General features: G+C 49.0%; 1 protein-coding gene and 1 long non-coding RNA gene across 7 annotated transcripts in view; one reads left to right on the top strand and one right to left on the bottom strand.

Annotated features, from left to right (window-relative positions):
* Positions 1-4,102: 4,102 nt before the first annotated feature.
* LOC116586593 lies at positions 4,103-7,320 on the top strand. The gene is made up of 3 exons (XR_004284077.1): positions 4,103-5,178; positions 5,660-5,734; positions 7,233-7,320. It is a non-coding gene; the product is annotated as an uncharacterized LOC116586593 (long non-coding RNA).
* SEPTIN8 (septin 8) overlaps positions 7,200-21,354 on the bottom strand; it is a 26,226-nt gene continuing 12,071 nt past the window's right edge. Inside the window, exons 3-10 of one of the 6 annotated variants that reach the window (XM_032336756.1) lie at positions 20,276-20,471; positions 19,740-19,926; positions 19,053-19,214; positions 18,389-18,485; positions 18,002-18,170; positions 17,662-17,794; positions 17,374-17,564; positions 7,200-8,540 (exon numbers count right to left, since the gene is read on the bottom strand). In XM_032336756.1, coding sequence (XP_032192647.1) covers positions 8,378-8,540; positions 17,374-17,564; positions 17,662-17,794; positions 18,002-18,170; positions 18,389-18,485; positions 19,053-19,214; positions 19,740-19,926; positions 20,276-20,471 — 1,298 coding nt within the window. In that variant the 3' untranslated portion in view covers positions 7,200-8,377. The other 5 variants (XM_032336757.1, XM_032336762.1, XM_032336758.1 and 2 more) reach the window with 5 other exon arrangements.

Raw genomic sequence — 21,354 nt, 5'->3', positions numbered from 1 at the left:
AGACCTTCTTTCTATCTTTAAAGTAGAACCAGAATCTGACCACTTCTCACTACCACCACCACCTCGCATCTATATTACAATAGCTCAAAGCTGGTTTCCTCTGTACATCCTTGCCCCTTTTAGTATGTTTTCAGCATAGGAGCCAGAGTGATGGTGTTAAAACATGAATCAGATAGTGGTTTTTTTCTGTATTCAAAACCTGCCAGTGATTATCTATCTCACAGACTAAAAGTCGCAGGCCCTCTCTCCATTTCCTACAATCTTCCCTCTTGCTCATTAGTCTGCACTAGCTCGACTTGGTCTCCTTGATTCAAGAGACATTTTGGGCATGGTTCCATCTTAGAAGGCAAGGGCTTTTGCACTTGCAGTAGGAGCTAATAAAAACAACTATAGAGCATTTGATTTGGTGCCAATGTACTAAGTGCTTTACTTTCCTTTTTATTATTTATTTAATCCATATAATAACCTTCTGAAATAGGTATATAGTCATTTTACTACAAAATAGGAACAACTATGTTACAGATAAAGAAACTCGGGCACAGAGCCATTACTTGTCCAAGGTCAGATATATGGGCAGTGACAAAGCCCAGACCCAAACTAGATCCTGGAAATCTCTCTCCCTAGATATCCACCTGACTCCCTCACCCCCTTCAGAATGTCTTTGATTACACATCACCTTCTCAATGAGCCCTACCATGATCTCTCTACTTAAAATTTCAACTTTTAGCCCCAGTCTTCTTAGCTCTTCTCCATATTTCATATTTCTCCTTGGTACTTATCACCATCTGATATGCTGTATATATGATATATACATTATGTGTATACATATATACTGCCTTATTAAGATATCATCAGACATACAATTCACCAATTTAAATTGTAAAGTTAAATGATTTTTATTATATACACAGACCATAACCACAATCAATTTGAAACATTTTCATCACCCTAAAAAGAAACTATACTCATAACAGTCACTCCCACTCACCCTCCACCCCCTCTTCATCAACATCCCAGCCCTAGGTAACTTCTGTCTCTCTTGCCTAGTTGGGACACTTCGTATAAGTTGAATTAGATAGTGCTCTCTTTGGCAGCACATATACTAAATTGAATTAGGTAATATGTGGCCTTTTTTAAATTATTTCTATCACTTAGAGTAATGCTTTCAAGCTCAACGCTATTGTGACATATATGAATAATTCTTTACTTTTAATGGCTGAGTAATAATCCATTGTGTGGGTATATCACATTTTTATACATTTGTCAGTTGGCAGATATTTCAGTTGTTTCTATTTTTTGGCCACTATGAACACTGCTACTGTAAGTTTTTGTGCCCATTTTATTTGCCTTTTCATTATTAAGTTGCAAGAGTTCTTTCTAAATCCTAAATACAAGTCTCTTTTCAGATATATAATGTGCATAAATTTTTCTCCCATTCTATGGGTTATCTTTTTAATTTCTGGAGTGTGTTCTTTGAAGCTCAAAAGTTTTAAATTTAGATCAAATCCAATTTATGTATTCTTTCTTTTTTCGTTTCTTTCATTGTACTTTTGGTACATATCTAATAAACCATTTCCAAACCCAAGGTCATAAAGACTTATTTCTGTAAGAATTTTGTAGTTTTAGCTTTTATATTTGGCTCTATGATATATTTTTGAGTTATTTTTGTATATTGTATGATAGAGGAATCCAGCCTCATTTTTCTGTTTATGAATATCCTGCCATCCCATCACATTTGCTAAAAAGTCTTTTCTTCCCTCCACTGAACTACTGTGGCACCCTTGTCAAAAATCAGTTGATCATGAATGTGACTGTTGAGTTATATTGAGATTCCTAAAATCTCAATTCAATTCCATTGGTCTAAATGACTAACCTAATGCCAGTGCTATACCATCTCGATTGCCATCGGTTTGCAGTAAGTTTTGAAGTCATATAGTTTGAGGCCTCCATCTTTGCTCTGCTTTTTCAAGACTGTGGTGGCTAGTCTGACACCCTTGCATTTCCACAGAAATTTTAGAAAGACCTTGTAAATTTCCACAAAAAGCCACCTGGAAACTTAATAGATTATGTTGAACCTACAGCTCAATTTGGAAAGTACTGCCACTTTAACAATGTAAGTCTTTTAACCTATGGACATGGAATGTCTTTCCATCTCTTTAGGTCTTCTTTAATTTCTTTCAGTGATGTTTTGTAGGTTTCAGTGTATAAATGCTTTGCTATATTCTTAAATATTTTATTCTTTTTTATGATACTGAAATGGAATTATTTTCTTTTTTAAAAGATTTTATTTATTTACTTGACAGGCAGAGATCACAAGTAGGCAGAGAGGCAAACAGAGAGAGACGGAGGAGGAAGCAGGCTCTCCATCAAGCAGAGAGCCTGACTTGGGGCTCGATCCCAGGACCCTGAAATCATGACCTGAGCCTAAGACAGAAGCTTTAACCCGCTGAGCCACCCAGGCGCCCCAGAATTATTTTCTTAATTTTATTTTCAGATTGTTCATTGTTATATAGAAATAAAAATTATTTTTTTCTAATACATGGACCTTGTACTCTGAAATTTAATGAACTTGTTTATTACTTCAAAGAGTTTTTTAGTAGTTTCCATAGGATCCTCTACATGCAAGATCTTTGTTTCTTCAACACTTTTGAAAGATAATTTCACAGGGGTGCCTGGGTGGCTCAGCGGGTTTAAGCCTCTGCCTTCCGCTCAGGTCATGATCCCAGGGTCCTGGGATCAAGCCCCGCATTGGGCTCTCTGCTCAGCAGGGAGCCTGCTTCCTCCTCTCTCTCTGCCTGCCTCTGATCTCTCTCTCTCTATCTCTATCTCTCTGTCAAATAAATAAATAAAATCTTAAAAAAAAAAAAGAAAGATAATTTCACTAGATACAGAATTCCAGGTTGATAGTTATTCTTTCTGTCCACACTTTAAATATTTCAGTACACTTTCTTCTTGCTTGCATGATCTCTGAGGAGAAGTGCAATGTAATTCTCATCTTTGCTCTTTTATAGGTAAGTTTCTTTCCCCCCCACTCTGGCTTCTTTCAAAATTTTTCTTTATCTTTTATTTTCTGTAGTTTGAATATGATATGCCTGAGTATCATTTTTGGGCATTTATCCTGCTCGGTGTTCTCTAAGCTTCCTGGTTCTGTGGTTTGGTGTCCGATATTACCTGGGGAAATTATCAGTCATGACCACTTGAAGTATTTCTTCTGTTCCTTTTCCTCTTTCTTTTCCTTCTGACATTCCCATATATTTTCATGTAATTTAATATAATGTACATTTTTAATGAAGTACATCTTAAGTGCACAAATCATAAATGCACAGCTTGGTCAATTTTCAGAGTTGTGTGTAATCAGCATCCAAATCAAGAAACAGAACATTACCAGTCGCCTAGAGAAGGTCCTGTGATCCTTTCTAGTTACTATCCACTGCCCCCTAACGGTAGTCACTATCTTAACTCTTAACGTCATAGATTTTTTTGTTGTTGTTCTTGTACTTTATATTAATGGAATCATCCACTATGACGTCTTTTGTACCTGTCCCTCTACATTCAGTATTATCTTTGTGAAATTCTTTCTTGTTCGGTACAGCATACGTCCGTTCTTTTTCGGTGTGGTGCCGTATTCCATTGTGTGAACAAACAATTTGTTTATCCCGTTCAATTACTGACGGACATTTGGGGCAACTACAAATATCGCGGCCCTGAACATGATGCAGGTGTCTTTTGGTAGACATATATGAATTTCTGTTGAACCTATACTTCGAAGAGAAATCGCTGGGATTCTACTCATGTTTAGTATCTGTCTTTCCTAGAATGTAAATTCCATGTCTATTTTATTCACTCTCATGCCCTAAAACATTGTAGGCCTTCACTGGGTAACTACTGGTGGGGAAAAAATGTACGCAGGAAGAAACTACTTTGTGAGGAAGATACTGTCGCTTTGTAAGAGACGAAGTAACCGAGACAGAGCTCACATCACCTACAGGAGACCACACAGACTCAGGATCCCATCTCAAGCTTGTGTAACTGAGGAGAGCTCGTGACGCTTCTCTCCCGGGTCCTGTGTGACCCCAAAGACGTACTGTGAAGTTAAGACGCAGGATCCGCGGCCAGGCGCCCTTCTCCGGGGCGGGCGTGGTCACCCGCTGCCCGGTCCCGGGTGCGGGACTCTGGTCGTGGGGCGCGGGCTTTGGCCAGGGAAGAAGCTCACAGTGGGCGGCGGGGGCCGGGAGTGCGGAGACAGGGGATCCTTCGCCCATCTGTGCGCGCTCTGGGCGCCGCGTCCCGGGAGCCAGGGCCAAAGCCCCGCCGGCTGGGAGGGGAAGCTGCGGGCCAGGACTGGGCGGGATCGGGAGAGCCTGCCCCGCCCCGCGCCGCTCCCGCGAGGCCCCGGCTGCAAGTCCCGGGCGCCGGGTTATAAAAGCCGGCTATGGCGGGTCTCACACCTGGGACTGGGCGCTCGCCATGGCTTCAGGAGGGCTGTTCCCCGCGCCTGCCCGGAGAGGACACCGCGCCGCAGCTCCCGCCCTGAGAGCCGCTCCGAGTCCGTTGTCCCTGCAGCACCCCTTGGGCCCGCGCCCTGGGCGGTGCCGTGGGACAGGGGAGGCCCTGTAGTCGCCCACCTGCAACTGGCCCTGGCTCTCGAGGCGCGCCTGTGGCGGAGCGGCCAACCGCAGGTAGCGCTCCCCGCGGCGGGGGCCTCCCAGGATCACATATTCGCCCCCTTCCCAGCGCGCACACGCGGCGCAGCCGGGTTCCACCTGCGCCCGCGCCGGGGGTGCCGGGTCCTGCCCCAGGTGCGGGCGGGACGCGAGGCACGAGGCTGGAATCGCGGGCCCCTGTCGCCGGGCCCCTGTCGTCGAGGGGAAGAGCCATCTTAATCCCTGAGCCGCTGGGCGACCGAGAAGCACTTAGGCCCACCGCAACTTAAGGTGCAGGTTCTCCTCGCAGCCCCTCCGGTCACCTTCGGCCAATCTGCACCACATGCGAACTGAAACTGGCCACCCACGACCGTCCCGGCCCTGTCCTACCCACTCCTTCTGGCAGCCCGAGATCTGCCACAAGGTCCAGGCCCTCGTGCTGTGGCTCCTGGAGCTTAAGAACATTTTTTTACTTCTCCCAGACCACTTTTAACCTGGCTCTCACTCCTTCGGCCGCCTCCTGGTTTCATTAAAGGTAGGGAGGCTTGTGAGGATGGTAATGGGGTGGGAGAGGAAACTGACTTCTGCTCTCCCAGATGCTCAGAGGCTTGTAAGCTAAGGGGCTTGCTCGAAATGGTAGAACTGTAATAGTAATCTCTTTACATTGCCCTCCCCTGCCCGTCTGGCTCAGAGCCGGGAGGCCTTCCGAGATGAGATAAGGTGTGCTCTTGTGCACCAGCCCAGTGCTATATTTCCCACCATCATTCATTCCCCTAACAAAGGACTATTGACTAGTCCTTCCCAGTTCTGAAATCAGGAGCGTATTCACGGGTCAAATCTAAAACTGACACTAACTTGTGGAGGAATACAACCAATCTTTTTGAATGAAGGAAAAAAATGTAATTTCCTTAAAAAACAAACAAAACAACAACAACAACAACAAAAAACCTACCAATGCTTTACCCTTTGTGTCTGGCATTCATGATCTGCTCAAATGTGTTTGTTCCAAACTGCAGATAAGAGAGTGAATACTCTAAAATGCCATGATTACTTCCTTGAGACTTGCTGCTGAAGTTAACCAAGAAGAGGAGGTAGGCATTCGTAGCAGTCTGCTCTGAGCAGCTTTTGAGGTAGAAGAGTGTAACATGGGAGCACCCAGACTTCCTGAAAAGTCTGTGTCCTTAGGAGTGCTGGGCATGTTGGAAAATTCATTAACTTCCCAGGATCTCTGGTGTCCCTTCTTTAGCCTTATTGCACCCCAGGACCCCACAAATGGGCACTTAGCTGAATTCTCCTCATCCAGTAGACCCAGAGGCCTGATCTCCTAGCAGATGGACCTTACCTTCTTGGTTGATGTTTGATTCTGCCTCCCACTGAGCAGAAGCAGCTTCTGTTGACCTAGGAAAAAGGCTTCCCAAACCATGTCCACCCCTAGACACTACATCAAAGAAATCTGTTTGAGACTTAAGGACTTGTCTGTGTCAATGAAGCTGGTCCTCAGGGTCTCTGGGGCCTTTTCTGAGAGGGGCAGGAGGGCCATGTGTGGGGGGTAGAGGAGATGCCCCCTACAAGTGCTTCAGGCTTGCTTCGACTTCGCAGTTTCACTGTGGTTTCTGTTCAGAAGATTCTCTGCCAAAATTCTTCCCAGAGGCCCCCCCCTTCCCTCACCACAACCTGTTCCCCTTTGGGGATAATAAAGTCTGTCATTTCCACAGGGTCCCCCTTGGCTGAGCTCAGGGTCTGAAGGGTCAGAAAAAAAAAGAATCACATGTGTATCCATTTCCAAACCTTCTATAAAAATGCCTTGAACCCCTGTCCTTTAGAATATAATTGTGCTCCCCTAAAGTTGCTTCTGTCCAACTAAAATTCAAGTAAATGACCCTTAAAAGAAGCATTTGTGGAAGCTATGGTAATACTTTGTTTACCTAAAAAAGGAAAATAGTCTTTGGAGCACCTGTACTTGAATGGACTCATGGACAAGGCTTACTAGTCCTTCTGGGGGAAAAGTCATCATTTTTCCAGAAAAGAACTGCCTTAAATCAAGGTTGAAGGAAATGTGGTTGCAGCTATGGGTTGCCAAAACCATGGGAGGTTTTGTGAATGAGCCTTTCTGGTGTAGACCAGGAAGGTCAAAGACATACTTTTCCTCTCTGGGACAAGTAATCATGGTAGGAATCAGACACAGGAATGACAGGAACGAAAACCGTGGGTAGGTTGCTACGGCTGAATAGCCCCACCCTCAAAAGCACCTTTGGGTATGAGCTGGAGTGTATTTGGGGATCAAGACCTGTTGGCATTAAAGCACTATACTGTACACCTGAGATTAACATAACACGGTATGTTAACTCCACTGGAATGAAAATAAAAAACTTGCTACCAGAGGGCAAGCATGTGACACTCAGGGCCTGTTGTCATAACCACCTGGGGACACAGGGCCAAGATCTGACTTGGTTTTCCTGTGGCATTTTCTGTGGCAGGTCACCAGAAGACAACTCCACTAGGGTCCACTAGGGCCCAGCTCCCACAGAGAAGAAAACAAGTTACCATGACATGATACAGGGCTTTGGCCTCTTTATTTTCTTTTTACAGTGACTTCCACATGGAAAAGACTTCTTTAAAGCACTAGGGCTCTGGCTGTACCCCGAATGAGCTGCTGAGGACGGAGCTGGCTATCTTGGACAAACTGCACTGGGACCTCTGTATTGCGACGCCACTGGACTTCTTGACCACAGTGAGTACCAGATGTTGGCCAAGTCCAGCCTAGACTCATCTGTACCTTTGGAACAGCTGTTCACAACATAGGACGGCCAAGCAGAGGCGGGCACACGCCCTTGCGCATGCACCACGGGGAGGTGACCCACAAGGCTCACGACATATGCAAGAGTGAAAATGTATCTTAAATCCAACACAGTTCCACCAGACTCCCACTTGTAGAAGACATTAAATTAACTTTATAAAGATTTTTAGACGGCACTATTGTGGTGAGTTTCTCTTTTAAATACACACTGCAAAAATATTGAGCTTTCCATTCTATGAATACTGTACATAAAAATCTGTCTGCTTTTGCTACACTTTACACACATTCACTTAGCTGTCTTTATTCACCTACACACAATCCTTATTGAGGCTTTAGACCATATTGATCTGGCACTTAAAAAATGTCATATTAGTTGGTATTTTTTTAGTTCGGGAATGATGGTCATCCTTAAGGATATGATTCTGTTAGTAAGGCAAAATTATGCGATGTGGAAATGTCATGGGGTTTGGTCTGTTATGAAGCATGAAGATTAAATCACTAAGAGCTGTTTCATTATGAAAACTGGCCAAGGTTGCCAAGTTGCAGTTTCTTCTCATGTCAAACAGATACAAGTAACTTTCCTGCTATCTTAATCTTGAATAGTATGCTTCTGTTTTTCAGAATGGAAACATTGTCATCTAAGTACTTGAAACTCATAATGACCATGTAACGAAGCAGATTGTCTTTTCTCCCCAAGGGTGAAGCTGAGCTTGGTCACAAAATGAGCATTAAGCCTCAAGTCCCTTGGGGGGCCCTGGATGGGAATGAAAAGTGTGGGGCAACATTTGATGTTCCCTGATGGAAATTGACATTGTTTGCACTTTTGGTCATTTATCTGTGAAAGGTCAGGGGTTTTATGTTCTAACATTAAAAACCACGGTCTCTAGTTCCACACCCTGGAAGTCGTGGGCTGGCCCCACGTGGTGGAGCCGCTGCCTCAGAGGAATCCTTCCCTCCACGTCGCGTCCCTGACCAGGCAGCTGCAGCACTGTATGGCGGGCCACCAGCTGCTGCAGTTCAAGGGTTCCACACTCGCCTTGGTCATCATCACCTTAGAGCTGGAGAGGCTCATGCCCGACTGGTGTACTCCTATATCTGATCTGCTAAAGAAAGCACAGGTAGACATCAACTTTGTCCCAGACCAGGCTCTCCACTTTGCCCATGTAGCTGATGCACTCTGCCCCCAAAATGGTAGCATCACCCTTCTTGGCCCCTGTGGGCTCCAGAAGATGCTCTGGCCGCAGTGACTCTGTGAAGAGTATCCCTAAGGCCTAGGCTTTGCACACTTGGTATGCCCTCTGGATGAGTATGGGATAGATTTCCTTTACTGGACCAGATGGTAGGTTTCTCTGACAGTAAGAAGAGCTTTGTCTCAGTGGCAGCCCTTGAGGTTAAGGGGATGGGGTGAGGTCAGGGGGACATGCACAGCTCAGGAGGCCACCCTGAGCTTAATATGGGAGAGGTTAAATTTCAAACCCCCACCCTTTATAGGACTATATGGAACCAGGTATGGGGGTTCCATGAGGCAGGCATGGAAGGGTTAGAATCCCTGAGGATGGACAGGGTAAGATGGAATGTACAGTTAGACTAACGACAACTTTACTAAGGTGGAGGTGGATGTCCCTGAGATGGTGGGGTTAATGCCCTTAAGTCGAGTGGTTAGACCTTCCTGAAATTGCTCTATGCTAATATTTTAGCACTCAAAATTTGACTTTAGAATGTAAAATGGTTCTGTTTCAAAGATGAAAACTCTATTTTAATTACAAGTCAGTACTGAGCAATTGAGCCCCTGCAAAGGACTGGTAAAGCAGTATCTGGGAAGTGTGTAGTCCTCCTCCAGCTCAGACACTTTCTTTTCTACTTGCCAGCCTCTGTGCCTCTACCCCCTAGTATCCTTTAGAGCCTAATGGCAACCCCTTCTTGCTGGGACTCTTCTGACTTCTAGGCTTTATGGATCGTGTGACAAGGCCAGAAGAAGGCACTGAAAGTAACTGAGAAAAAGTTCCTGAGTCTTTAGAAGGCAATAAAGAGAAAAAAAGCAGGTCACGGTCACTGGTGGGAAGGGTAGTCTAAAAAACCAAGCCACTGCTTGGTTTTAGGAATGAAGAATCATAGTGCCACTTGGTTTTCCTTCTGCAGCAAGGGCTAGTATGGGTCCCTCGGGGAACTGGAGTCAAGAAAGTGGTGGGCCTTGCTTAGGTCTGAAGAGTGGGGCTGGTTCTGACTGACCAGTTCTTGCTGCTCTACCCACCAGAGCTGGCCAGGTCCTTCCAGCTCCCCAGGTTTGTAGCAAGCACAAACCTAGCAGTTCAAGTCCCAGTGACCCTGCCCATCATTGCAAAAATGGGACCATCTCTCCAGGTGCATTTCCCCTGACTTGGCCCTGACTTAGGTATATTCTCTTACAAAAACTAGATCATAAAGGATGCTTTGTTTAATGTACAGTAATGTGAGCAAGCTTAAAATGTGTTTTTTCCTTTGTTACTCTGAAAGTAGTCTATTAGCTTAATTAGAGGAATTTTGTGTGAAAGAATGATCTCAGCCACCGCCCCCCAAAGGGGGAACATAGCTCGGAGAGCTTTGGGTTCAGATGAGCAGCTTCTGAGGCTGTGTCTGCTCAGGCCTGGTGCTGTTGGGAGGAGCTTCCCAGCATGGTTGAGAGGGAGAGGCTCACTGCTGTCTGACACAGTGACACCACAGAGCCGTTCCCTAGGCAGCCATCTCTGCCAGCTGGAGCCCTGTCAGTAGCGTGGAGGATAGGAGTGACTGAACCACGTATTTAGTCATTTGTGAAGTCTTTCCACCCTGAGCAGTTTTTTGTAAATGCGCTAAGCCACGGGGACTGCTTGTAGGTGCAGAGTGGCCAGAGACCAGATAAACTGTACTAGTGTCTGTGCGAATCTCTACCTTTTCTCCACACAGATTTGTTTGTTGGAGCTTTTGTAAAAATAAACTTGAATTCCTTTCAACCTCGTCAGAATCTTATTTTCAGTGGATCTGTTAACCATGGATGTGGACTTAAGAGTCCAGTATACCTGGAACATCATCTCCTGGGTCCTGGCAACAACCAGGTACAGTCTGGCAGTGATTGGGGGGGGGGGGGGATGCTGGGGGGCAACAGGCTGCTCAGGGCAACTCCCACTGGGGCCACGACCGCCTCCACGTCCTTCCTTGCACTGGGATTGGCACCAGCTGGGGAAATACAGGTTCACCCTGCGGGCTCGCCCCACCTCGGGCTGTCTCTGACTTGGAGGAACTGCAGAGTCTCTTAATCGGATAGCTCTGGGTGTAAACTGGGTCCTCAGGGCTAATCTCTCAATCAGAACAAATGAGAAAAAAGAGAAGGCCAACCTGTGAGCCCTGAACTGGGATAAGCGCTACAGCTCCACCTCCCAGGAAGCCATATTCCTCTTCCAGGAAGTAAAGTGCACTTGTGAGTTTAAGAAAAGTTGTTACACTGTTCAAGCATGCTTGGGAATCCAGGTCCCAGCCTTTTCCCTTTTTTTCCCCTCAGCCTTTTCCCCTTTTTTCCCTCAGGAACTCCTTTCCCACCTCAGATCAGAGATTGGGGATCATTGTGGTGGGAGAAATACGCACACAATTTGTCTCGCTCTTGTCCCCATCTCCAGAAGGGCAGGGGCTGGTGAGGGGCTGTGGATGCAGAAAATGGAGCTGTGTGGAGACTCGGGCAGATGGGCTGGGAGCAGGGTAGGTGAGCAGCATGCGCCTTTTAAATTCTTGTCCAAATACTACTTCTCCCAGATGGGTGAGCTGTGCAGTGCTGTTCCCTCCACCAACAAGGCCTTTCTCCCCGCTGGTTTCCTGGTTTCTCCAGGAAAACCGAGCTATCCTTCAAAGCTCGGTAAACACTTTACTTCCCTGCTACCTGCCTCCCTGCAGGCCGAGTTGAGTGGGACTTTCATTAGCAATGTCTGCACACAAGTCTCCCTGCTAGGTTGTCAGCTCCCTGCTCTTAGTCTCCCTCTCCTCATTTTGGTCCTCCCTGAGATGAATCTAGTGCCCAACAAAGAAAGCTCCTCAACAAGTGGATCCACAAGATGTCATCACTTCCCTCAGCCACCAGTCTGCCCTTCCTCAACCAAATAGTCACCCAGAAAGGGCATCCCACCTTGACAAAACTGACTCAAGTCCACCAACCCACCCTGCCAAACTGCACACTTGAATTTTGGCTACATTTTCACTGTTCTTCTGTCTTCCCACTGGGTTGCCACGGAGAAGCTATAGCTCCAGAATTAAGGATATAGACTACCAACATTCAAATCCCAATTCCTTTAGTTACTAGCTGTATGACCTTGAGTAGTTACTTTACCTCTCTGTGCCTTACCTATGAAATGGGGAAAACAATACTTCATCATAGGATTATTATGAGGATGAAAAGAATCAATGCACATAATGCAACTTAGAGCAATGGCTGATATATCACAAGAATTCAAATGTTAGTTGTCCTTCGTCAAGCTTACTGCACAAGGATATAAACTCTGAAAAGGCAGTGTGTGCACTCTCCTGGTCCAACACCCAGTTGCCCATTGAAGATGCCTGGACCACAGGCTGTGTCTTCTCCTCCCTAACTTTTTCCTCCATCCCATACCCCTTCCAGAGCCTTTCACAGATGCCCAGAGCAGGAGTCTCTATTAAAACATAGCTCCTATAGAAGCTAATCAACCCCACAAAGTTCACAGAAAAGACAAGCTGTATTTTACCAGAGTTGTAGCAGATTAATAGGCTAGGAAATGTGTTAAATCAGAAAAGCTATTGCCCAAAAAAGACACCACAAAAACTCAAAATAAATGCAAAATTTAATGGGAAAAAAAAAAGAGTACAAAGTGAATGGAAAAGAACAAAAACAGTCAATGTATGAAGGAATAAATGAATTAACAAGTGAAGCAGTTTTAGAAAAGCTTGTTAACATAACAAAGGAGCAAGCCACACCTCTCTGGGGCCTCTTACCCAGCAATAGGAGCCCCACTTAATGAGCACCCACACACAGACACACAGAAACATATATGCAGTCAGTCTGCACAGTTACAAACCACCTAGGCTCAGGTTACCCATCACCAGGGGCACGGTGCAGCCTGGTGTGTCTTAGGCCATTCCAGCTTACACCTGTCGATCTGGCATAATTATTAACAGGACCTCCTTTTACTCTGCAAAGTCTCAGTCTGGACAATAAATTACATGATTCTACCCCCAAATCAACTTGGCTTATGAAAGACATGATGGTAAATGCCAGTGTAAGCCTGCTGACAGCCCCAATAATGCTAAAAGAGGATTCTCAAAAGGAGTGGCACATCAGATCCCACAGGCAGGGCTCACATCCCGGGCCAGGGAGCTTGTTAAATGACAGCACGTTTTAAGCTCACCTTGTGCTCCCAGGACTAATTTGGTCTCAGCTAAAGATGATAAAGTTCCAAACACAAGCAGCAAAGAGAGAGAAGGGCAGTCAGGCTCCCTAAAGCCAATGGGACCTGTGGGAGCATCTCAGACCCCAGAATATTTAACAGTGACAGGTCTCCCCGCAGGCTGGTAACCAGCCACAATCCTGGCATTCCAGTGTGCCTGGGGTGCAGCCCACAGGCTGTGGTAGATGGGTGGCAGAAAGGTCCACTCAGCATCCCCAGATTGCCCCACAAACCAGGAGTCTCCATTTCTTATATACCCAGTGAATCCGCTGGGTCACTGAGCCTCATCTTCAGAAATGTGTTAGCTGACGGAGGCTATCTTAAAGGTCACACTTCAACCCAACTGAAGACCTCTCAGACATACAATCCCCCTAAAGCCAAGTGACTTGCGGCCCACATGAGCCTTAGGTACAGGCCAATTTGCCTTTTGAATGGCCACAGTGAAGCCCCTCAAAATCTGGATCCACCCCTAGTCATGGCAGGACACTTGGGAGTTTCACTCCAGGCATCCATAAACGTGCTCTGCTCCTGGTGAGGAGGAAAGGGCTTCCTTTTTCCTGCAGGGCCTCTATGGACACACACAGCTCACCCCTCCTCCCCACTCTGAATGGAGCCCCATCTCAGAAGCACAGCATGAAGCCAGGACTTGGTCCTGGAAATCAATAAAGAGGGCCAAGGCAGAAAGGGGGAAACAGTGACAGGAAGGAGGATGGAGGACAAGGGAAAACAACCAACCAATCCAACAATAAATTAGCACAACTTCCCAAGGCTTCCGACTAGGGAGTATTCTCGACTGTGAGCCCCTTGAGGGTAGGGATGTGAGTTACTCCAGGGAGCCTGTGCCCAGCACAGTGGCCCATTAACAATGAATGAGATCTTTGAGCTACTCATTTTTCATCTCCTATTTCATCATATCACATTCTCAGCCCTGACGCTCCCACTGGCTCACAAACCAACAGGAACAGAGTAGAATCAATGTTGCTAGTACTTTCTTAAAATGATCCCCTGAAGAATGCAGTGGAGAGGGGAAAGCTCCCTTGCTGGTAGCATTTTCTGAAATTGTCCACACACATCAGACACCTTCATCTCTTTCCTTGTGACTCAGCCAGGAAAACAGAAAACAATGACCTTGAGATTAAAAACCTTTTCCCAGCTGAGTCCTCTGCATTGGGAACATTCAGGATTGGTCAGGGGTGTGTGGGGGGGCGTGCCTTAGCTGGAGTCAAACACTTAACACACACGTGGAGTTGGTCCCTGTTTCCAGGTAGCACCTCTGGAGCACACAGACAACGGCTTTGGGCTGCTGTTCCATTTACATTCGCGTTAAAAACATTGGACGTGGTCTTGTTCATGATCCACTTTCAGCCATAAAGAAATTCCAAACACTGTCATTACAGGACGTTTATTGCCCACCTCTCCCTAAATATTATAGGGATGCTGTATACATAAGAAAGGTTTAGAGATATTTTTAGTTCTTAAAAATCAGGGAATCTGGGTTACTTATGAAAATAATGGGAGAGGGTATTATCTGTCTTTATACTTGTGCCAAAATAAAAATTTAGAAGTATCCTAAAAGTTATTATTGAAATGAAGCTCTAGGTTAGAAAAATTAAAATGAAGGGGAATCGGGTGAATTTCGCAGCACGTATACCAGGCCACACGGCCACACCTAGGGCGCCGCGTGAGCTGCCATCTTGACGCGGAACAATTAGGCCAAGCATCGCCGGCTCGGGCCTTCGCGAGAGTGGCACTGAACTGCTCCGTCAAGGAATAGTGACACTGTAAATGGAAGACCAGCCACTGGCTCTGAAAAAAATAAACCTTGTCAGTTTTGGATTCCAGCATTCATGGCTTTGACGTGTTTGCATAGAGAGGGGTGGCCTGCCAGGCCCAGGGCAGCCAGCAGGTAGGGGCAAGGGACAAAGCAAGGCTGTAAACACTGGAGTCTGTACCAGCTCCCAGTCCGTCCTCACACCATGTTATGGGAGAAGAAGGGTCACAAGGTGTAACTCAAGCAACTTAACACATGAAAGTCTAAAGTCCGCTCTTGACATGTAAGTCTGTGCGTGCGTTAACTGAAAAATAAAAATAAAACAAACAAAACAAAAACAGACACATTAAAAGCTACGCAGACGACCAAATCAAACAGAAACAAATGACAGCAAGTTGGACGCTGGGAAAGGGCAGTCAATTTGGCATTTGTGACGAGCAAAGCAGAGAATTCGCTTCAGTTTGTGGCATCCCAGGCTGAGGGTCAAGATCTGATTGGGAAGTAATTTTGCAAAAACGGATTAAAATTTGAAGACCACACATAACCCATCAAAGCAATTCAACTAAATGGCCATGAAGAACAACCCCCTCCCCACCACCTCCAATGCACTTTGCACCGACCCCCTTTCCCTGACAAGGACAGGAGGAAGGAGCGCTCCTAGCCATCTTACCTAGACTACTCCTGGCCCCTGCAAGGCCAGCATGGGAGTACAGGGTCTCTCCCAGGGGCCAAACTGACTGAAACTTTCTGGCATGTCCAGCAAGCAGAGAACACCTGTCTCCCAGACCTGACATGGGGATGGATGCTCACCCTGAGGGCTCTGCTGATGCCCCGTGCAGCCAGCCTGCACTCCTCCCCCTGGCCCTGACCTGGCCACAGGTCCTTGTCTTCCATTCTGAGGGGGTTTTCCATAACTTATTTCCTAGCGGACTCTACCTGCCTTTTCTGAAACCAGATGGCCTGGGCCCTGGAGGCAGGGAGCAGGACAAAGTCTTGTTAGGTGCCAACACCTGGGACACAGACCAACACACCCCTTTCTAGGAGAAACCAGATTTCTGAGCCACTCCTTTAAAACCCACATGGATTCCAATTCACAGTCCCCAGCCACAACAAGCCAAGGGCTGGACATTGGGCCGGGGCTGGAAACAAATGCAAAGCAGGGAGCAAATTCACACAGCAGAGGGGAATGTGGGCTAGTGTCCTCCCTGGGGACAGGCAGGGGATCATCTCTGGCAGGAGTATCTGCAGATAGGGTGGGGAGGGTACCAATGAGCAAGATGAGGGAGACTATAGAAAGGAGGAGGGTCTATCCCAAAGCAGAGGACAGGCCTTAGGCATAAGAACTAGCATTCAATTCCCAAATGTCTGGCTTTGTTCCCCCTGGCCTCCCCCAGGGAGGTCAGAAGTTTCTTTTCCTTAGATGTGTCTATGCCTCTGTGCTTGTGTGTCCTAGGGGATGTGTGTGTTGGTAGATACATGCCTGAGTCTGTGCCTGTAATGGGGTTGGAGTGACAGTAAGACAGATCCTGTGGGTGTGGGTGCATGCTGGGGAGGGGGAGTACAGTTTTAGAGGTGGGGAGAATGCCAAGGCCACAAGGCAGCACCGCAGAGCCAACAGCTTCCTATGCGCTGCACGGCCTTAACCACAGGGCAAGGAAAGGAGGGCCTGGACACACATGTTCCCAAACATTCCAAGAAGAAATGGGGGTCCAAGGAGCCCAAGGATGATAAAAATGGAATCACTTGCTTCGTTCCTCAGTTGACAAGACAGAGGGTACCTGACACAGGCCAGGGACATGGGGAAACAGGGATGGACGAGATTCCACAGTATGATGCGGTGCGGGATGCTGAATGAAGTGGGGTAGAGGAGGGAGATCCCCAGGAGCCAGGGCATCTAAACTCTAGCAAAGAGCGTGGAAAAGAGCCTCCAAAAAAAGCCAAGGAAAAATGACTCAGAGTTGCCCCCACCTGGCCAAGAACTTGACTGCACTCCTGGAGGCTGGGAAAAGCCTCCTTGCCCTCCCCAGTCCTTTTCTCACCAAATCTAACTTGAAGGGCAGCCCATCTATGGTGCAGGATCCCCAGAGCCCCTCAGGGAGCTGCTGTCCTTCCTTCCACCAGGCAGTGAGCATCCTGCCCAAGGGGTCAGGGCTGCTGGGACTCAAGTGTCTGCTGCCCTCCATCAGCACCTACCAGCCCACACGGGTCCCATATCCACTGTCTCAGAGATGGAGGGGGGATGCACCACAGCTGCCCAAGCAGAAACCACAGGAGCTTCTGGAACCTGGAAATGCTGACATTCCCAGGCCCTGCCCCTCTCCAGGCCGGAAAGACCTTCCCTGAGACCTCTACTCCCTCTCAGGGGCCACACCCTGCCTGTTTGGCTCAGTCTTCACCAGCCCAGCTCTGAAGGGGCTGCAGAAGGGGAAAGAGAGGGAGAAAGAGAGAGAGAGAGAGAAGAGAAAGAGAGAGAGAGAAGGGGAGAGGTGGGGGGTTAGCAAGGGGTCCCTTGTGCAAGACAGAGAGCACATAGATACCTGGTATCCTGAGATCTCTAGCTCACCAGTGAGAAGGAAAGGAAGGTAGGCAAGAATGAGGTGGGAACGCAGAGGGGAAGGAGAGCTAAGCAGTGAACAGGCGAGCATGGGCGAGAACCAAAGTCAACCAAAGGCACCAAGAGTAGGATGAAGTGGGCACCCAGAAGGAAAAAGAGCCCGTGTGGACAGGGGGCCCACCACCTACTTCTTCTTGTCCTTGTCCTTCCTCAGAGGCTGCTGGGAGGTGGCATGCAAGGCCTGGGACTGTAGGGCCTCCACCGCAGCCTTCCTGCGGTTGAAGGCGTTGGTCTCCTCCTCCAGTTCCCGTCGCTTTTCCTCCACCTTGCGCTTCTCCTCCTGGTGGACCCGCTTGAGGTGCTCAAACTTCTCGTGGAGCTGGGAGCAGAAGTGGGGGAGCTTGGGCTTCATGGGGACCCTGCCAGTCCCCGCCCTCCCTCACCTGGCCTCACCACAAACCCGAGCCCGCACACACCTCCCTCTCTTTCTCCTTCAGCTCCAGCTCCGTCTCCTTCACTTTGTTGACAAACATCTGCCTCATCTCTTCCTCCTTCCTCTGCAGCTCACTCAGGAACTCCTTGCGCTTGGCCTCGTAGGTCTCTTGCAGGCTGCAGAAACCCGAAGAAAGAAGGCCAAGGGTGGGACAGCAGCAGGCTGGGGTGGGGCAGAGCCAGAGAAGGGGGATCGCATGGGCATGGGGCAGGGGGTGATGGCAATGCTGGGGCCCCATATGCTGGCTCCCTGGCTCACAAGACCCCAGGCATAGATGCCAGCATGGCTGTGGAGACAGGCTCCCTCTTGGAGCAGGCTGTCACCTGAAGGGCTGGCTGTCGCCATCGCTGTCCTGGAAACCCATCTCCTCCAGCTTGCAGCGCCGGTAGAGCTCATAGTGCCGACTGTGGGTCTGCTCTCGGAGGTCCTCCATGTTCACTCTGATCAGCATCTCCCGCAGCTTCACAAAATCGCAGTGGTTCTCATTCTCCACTGAAAGCACATGGCATGTGGGCCATCAGGTGGGCATGCAGACAGCCACCGGGAGGAAAGGACACAGGACAGTGGTCGAAGTGCTACAGGCAAACTCCGGAGGCAGGACGGGCAAGAGACGGTCCTAGGGAGGACATGGGACACAGGCTGCGGGCAGGAAGGACAGGACACTACATCTGGGCCCCCGAAGGCAGATGTGCTCTCCCCACCACACTTACCCTGCACCACACCCCAAGGGTACTGCCGTGCTCGGACCAGCTTGTTCCCCACCTTCACCTCCTCGGTGCTGCCCACCACAGCAAAGGGCAAGTGTGCCTGGAAAGGAGCCCAAGGATGGCTCAGCACTGGGCTGACAAACTAGTGGACAGACCCTGTCCTGGGCCCCAGGGAGGGGTGGCCAGACCTGAACAAGGCCTGGCCAGGGCTCACTTCCTGGCTCTCTTTTGGAGAAGTATCCTAGAGCCTCCAAATAGGGGAGTAGGCTGAACCTGCACCCCCCTTCTCATGTTCGAGGGGTCCTTTCAGCCCTTGGGCTCCCCGGGGACCAACAGAGGCTCCCTCACAGGACCTGAAAATCTGGCTTTCTTCCAAGCTTCCAAGCCCTGGCATCTGGCCTGCTTTATTCCTCCAGGTTTCTACTCCTGCCCAGAATCCTTATCTTGTGAAACTTAAACTCGGGGAAGGCTCAGCACCAGCCCAATACCCAATTCCTCCCATCTCCTGGCCACAGGACATAGGGTCTGCTGGGTCCCGGGTGCCCAACCGTCTTTCCTGGAGAAGCTAAGGCTGGAATCCTGGGAAACTAGAGCCTCTGGGGCTGTGTGTCACAGATCTGTGCTGGCTCCAAGCCCTCTGGCCCTGAAGCCAGTGCCCAATGCTCACATTCATGACTGCGTTAATCTCGGCAACAGCCTCGTCATCAGTGGGAAACTGGTAGATCTGAACCCCATTGCTGACCAGCTCGCCCATGATCTTGATCTTGAACTTGTGGAGCTCACTCTTGGAAATGGTGTCAGCCTTGGCAATGATGGGAATAATGTTCACCTGTCAGGATCAGTGGAGAGGGGCAGCAGGTTAGTTCTCCCTGACTGTGGACAGCCCTGCCCAGGCCCCATCCCTGGGCAGAAGGGCAGGAGGCCAGAGAGATGATGGAGCTGCTCCCATGGGTAGTCCCAGCCTGAACCCAGCCACTGGGGGCTTTCTAATGAGTGGTAACAATCACCTATGGTCCTTTTTATGGTGGTTCCCCCAAACCACCATTCAACCCCAAAATCAGTCCTTTGGGCAAACTCGGCTTTGACCTGAGAATAAAAATCAATTCAGCTAAGAGGAAGGGGCTCAGGCCCAGGAGACAGAGCTCTAGAGAAAGAGCCAAGTGAGGGGAGCCCACTGGAGCAGAAGGGACAAATGTAAGAGAAGATAGAAAGACAACCAACCCATGGGCCTATCTGTAGGCCCCTAAGCACCAGAGCCCCTGACAGGGACACAGTGGGCAGTCACACCATAGCCCCCAACTCCGGGGAGGACCAGGAAGCCCAGGGAATAAGTCTGGGGTGGGAAGGTGCATACCTTGCTGTCTAGCTTCTTCATGGTCACCAGATCCAGGGACTTGAGGGAGTGCCCTGTGGGTGTGATGAAGTAGAGGCAGACATGGATCCTCGTGTCATGGTAGTCGAAGAGGGAGCGGCGGATCTTCAGCTCCTCCTGTAGGTAGTTTTCAAACTGCGCATCGATGTAGTCAACTATGGGCCTGTAACTAGAGACAGCTCCATCACCCAGGAGGCAGGCTCTGAGCTGCAGGGTGAGAGGCTGCCCACCAGCCTTCCCTCTGTGAGGACAAGTGGCTTCTGCCTGAGGGTCCCTGTCTGGGGACAGCTGGCCAACCCTGTCTCCTAACCTCCAAAGGGGTCCTCAGGACCTCAGGTATTCCCAGTGAGGCCTTCCTCCGGCCCCCATGAGCTGTGAGGCTGGCTGATTTACATGGGGGCAGCTTGGAATGAAAAGCTCTGGGGCAGAGTGTTAGAACCAAGACTGCCATGGCGGGGAGTGGGGGGGACGGGGGGGAGGGGGAAAGCCTAGGCGGGGCTGCCTTTCCCGCCTCTTGCCTCTCATCCTTATTGATCTGATCCCCGAAGCCCACAGCGTCCACAATAGTCAGCTTGAGGTGCACATTGCTCTCTTGGAGGTCATAGGTCTGAGGCCGCAGGCGCACACACTCCTCATGATGACTGGCTTCCTCAGTCTCGAAGGTCGTGTTGAAGAGCGTGTTCATCAGTGTGGACTTGCCGATGCCAGTCTCCCCTGGGGAGCAAGGAGTGGAGGACAGGGGGTGTCAAAGGCTGGAGCTGGGGCTACCCCTGGCTGTTGGCTAGGATGGTGGGGCTCAGGCATCCTCAGCCTACACACAAGAGAAGGGGGCAGGCCTCTAAATCCACGCCTCACTGTCCCCACCTCTAGGAACTGTTGTCCCTTCTAGGTGACCTCAAATATAACGTGTGGAAGCAAGGGCCAGAAGGCTGACTCAGTCATAAGCTATGGCTATGAGGGTAGCTGTGAGAGCCACTGTACAGTAGCTCTGCTGGCCTCAGTGGGCCCAGTCACCTGCTCTGCACATCATCCTTCCTGGGCCCGGGCTGGTCATGGGCCTAGCAGGGCTGGGGTGTGAAGCCACCAGGGGCCTCCTGATCCATCTAGCTTTATCCGGCTCAGGACAGGCTGCTCCCTGAGGCACACCAACAGCCCAGAAGATGCCAGGGCTTAGGCACCTGTGGAGGATCTGGCAGAGCTCTTTGTGCCCACTGGGAGCCCGAGGTCTTGAGGCTCAAGGAACCTCCCGGAGCCTCCCCATTCAGGGCTCTGTTTGTTCAGATGCGCGCTGGAGCTCTTACCGCATTATAGTGTAATAGAAGGGGAGTCTCATTTACCTCAGTGTCCTTGACACACAGTAGGAACGACAGCAAATGTTTTTAACACAAACACAAATCTACACCGCTGTGATAAACAGTCTGAGTTTACAAAGCACATTCACATGTCTAATTTTATTCACTCTTCAAGTGAGTCAGGCCCCCAAGTCCTGTCCTTCACCCTGGCAAAGACACCAGTCAAAGCCTCACCCTGACCCCAGAGAGTCTGTCTGGGAGGTCCGTGGTAGCTCCACAGGTGGACAGGGCAGCAGCGTCCCATC

The sequence above is a fragment of the Mustela erminea genome, chromosome 3 (genome assembly GCF_009829155.1).
Source record: "Mustela erminea isolate mMusErm1 chromosome 3, mMusErm1.Pri, whole genome shotgun sequence".
NCBI classification, from domain to species: domain Eukaryota; kingdom Metazoa; phylum Chordata; class Mammalia; order Carnivora; family Mustelidae; genus Mustela; species Mustela erminea.
The sequence above is the reverse complement of the archived record's forward strand: the minus strand, read 5'-3'. Positions and strand labels throughout refer to the sequence as shown.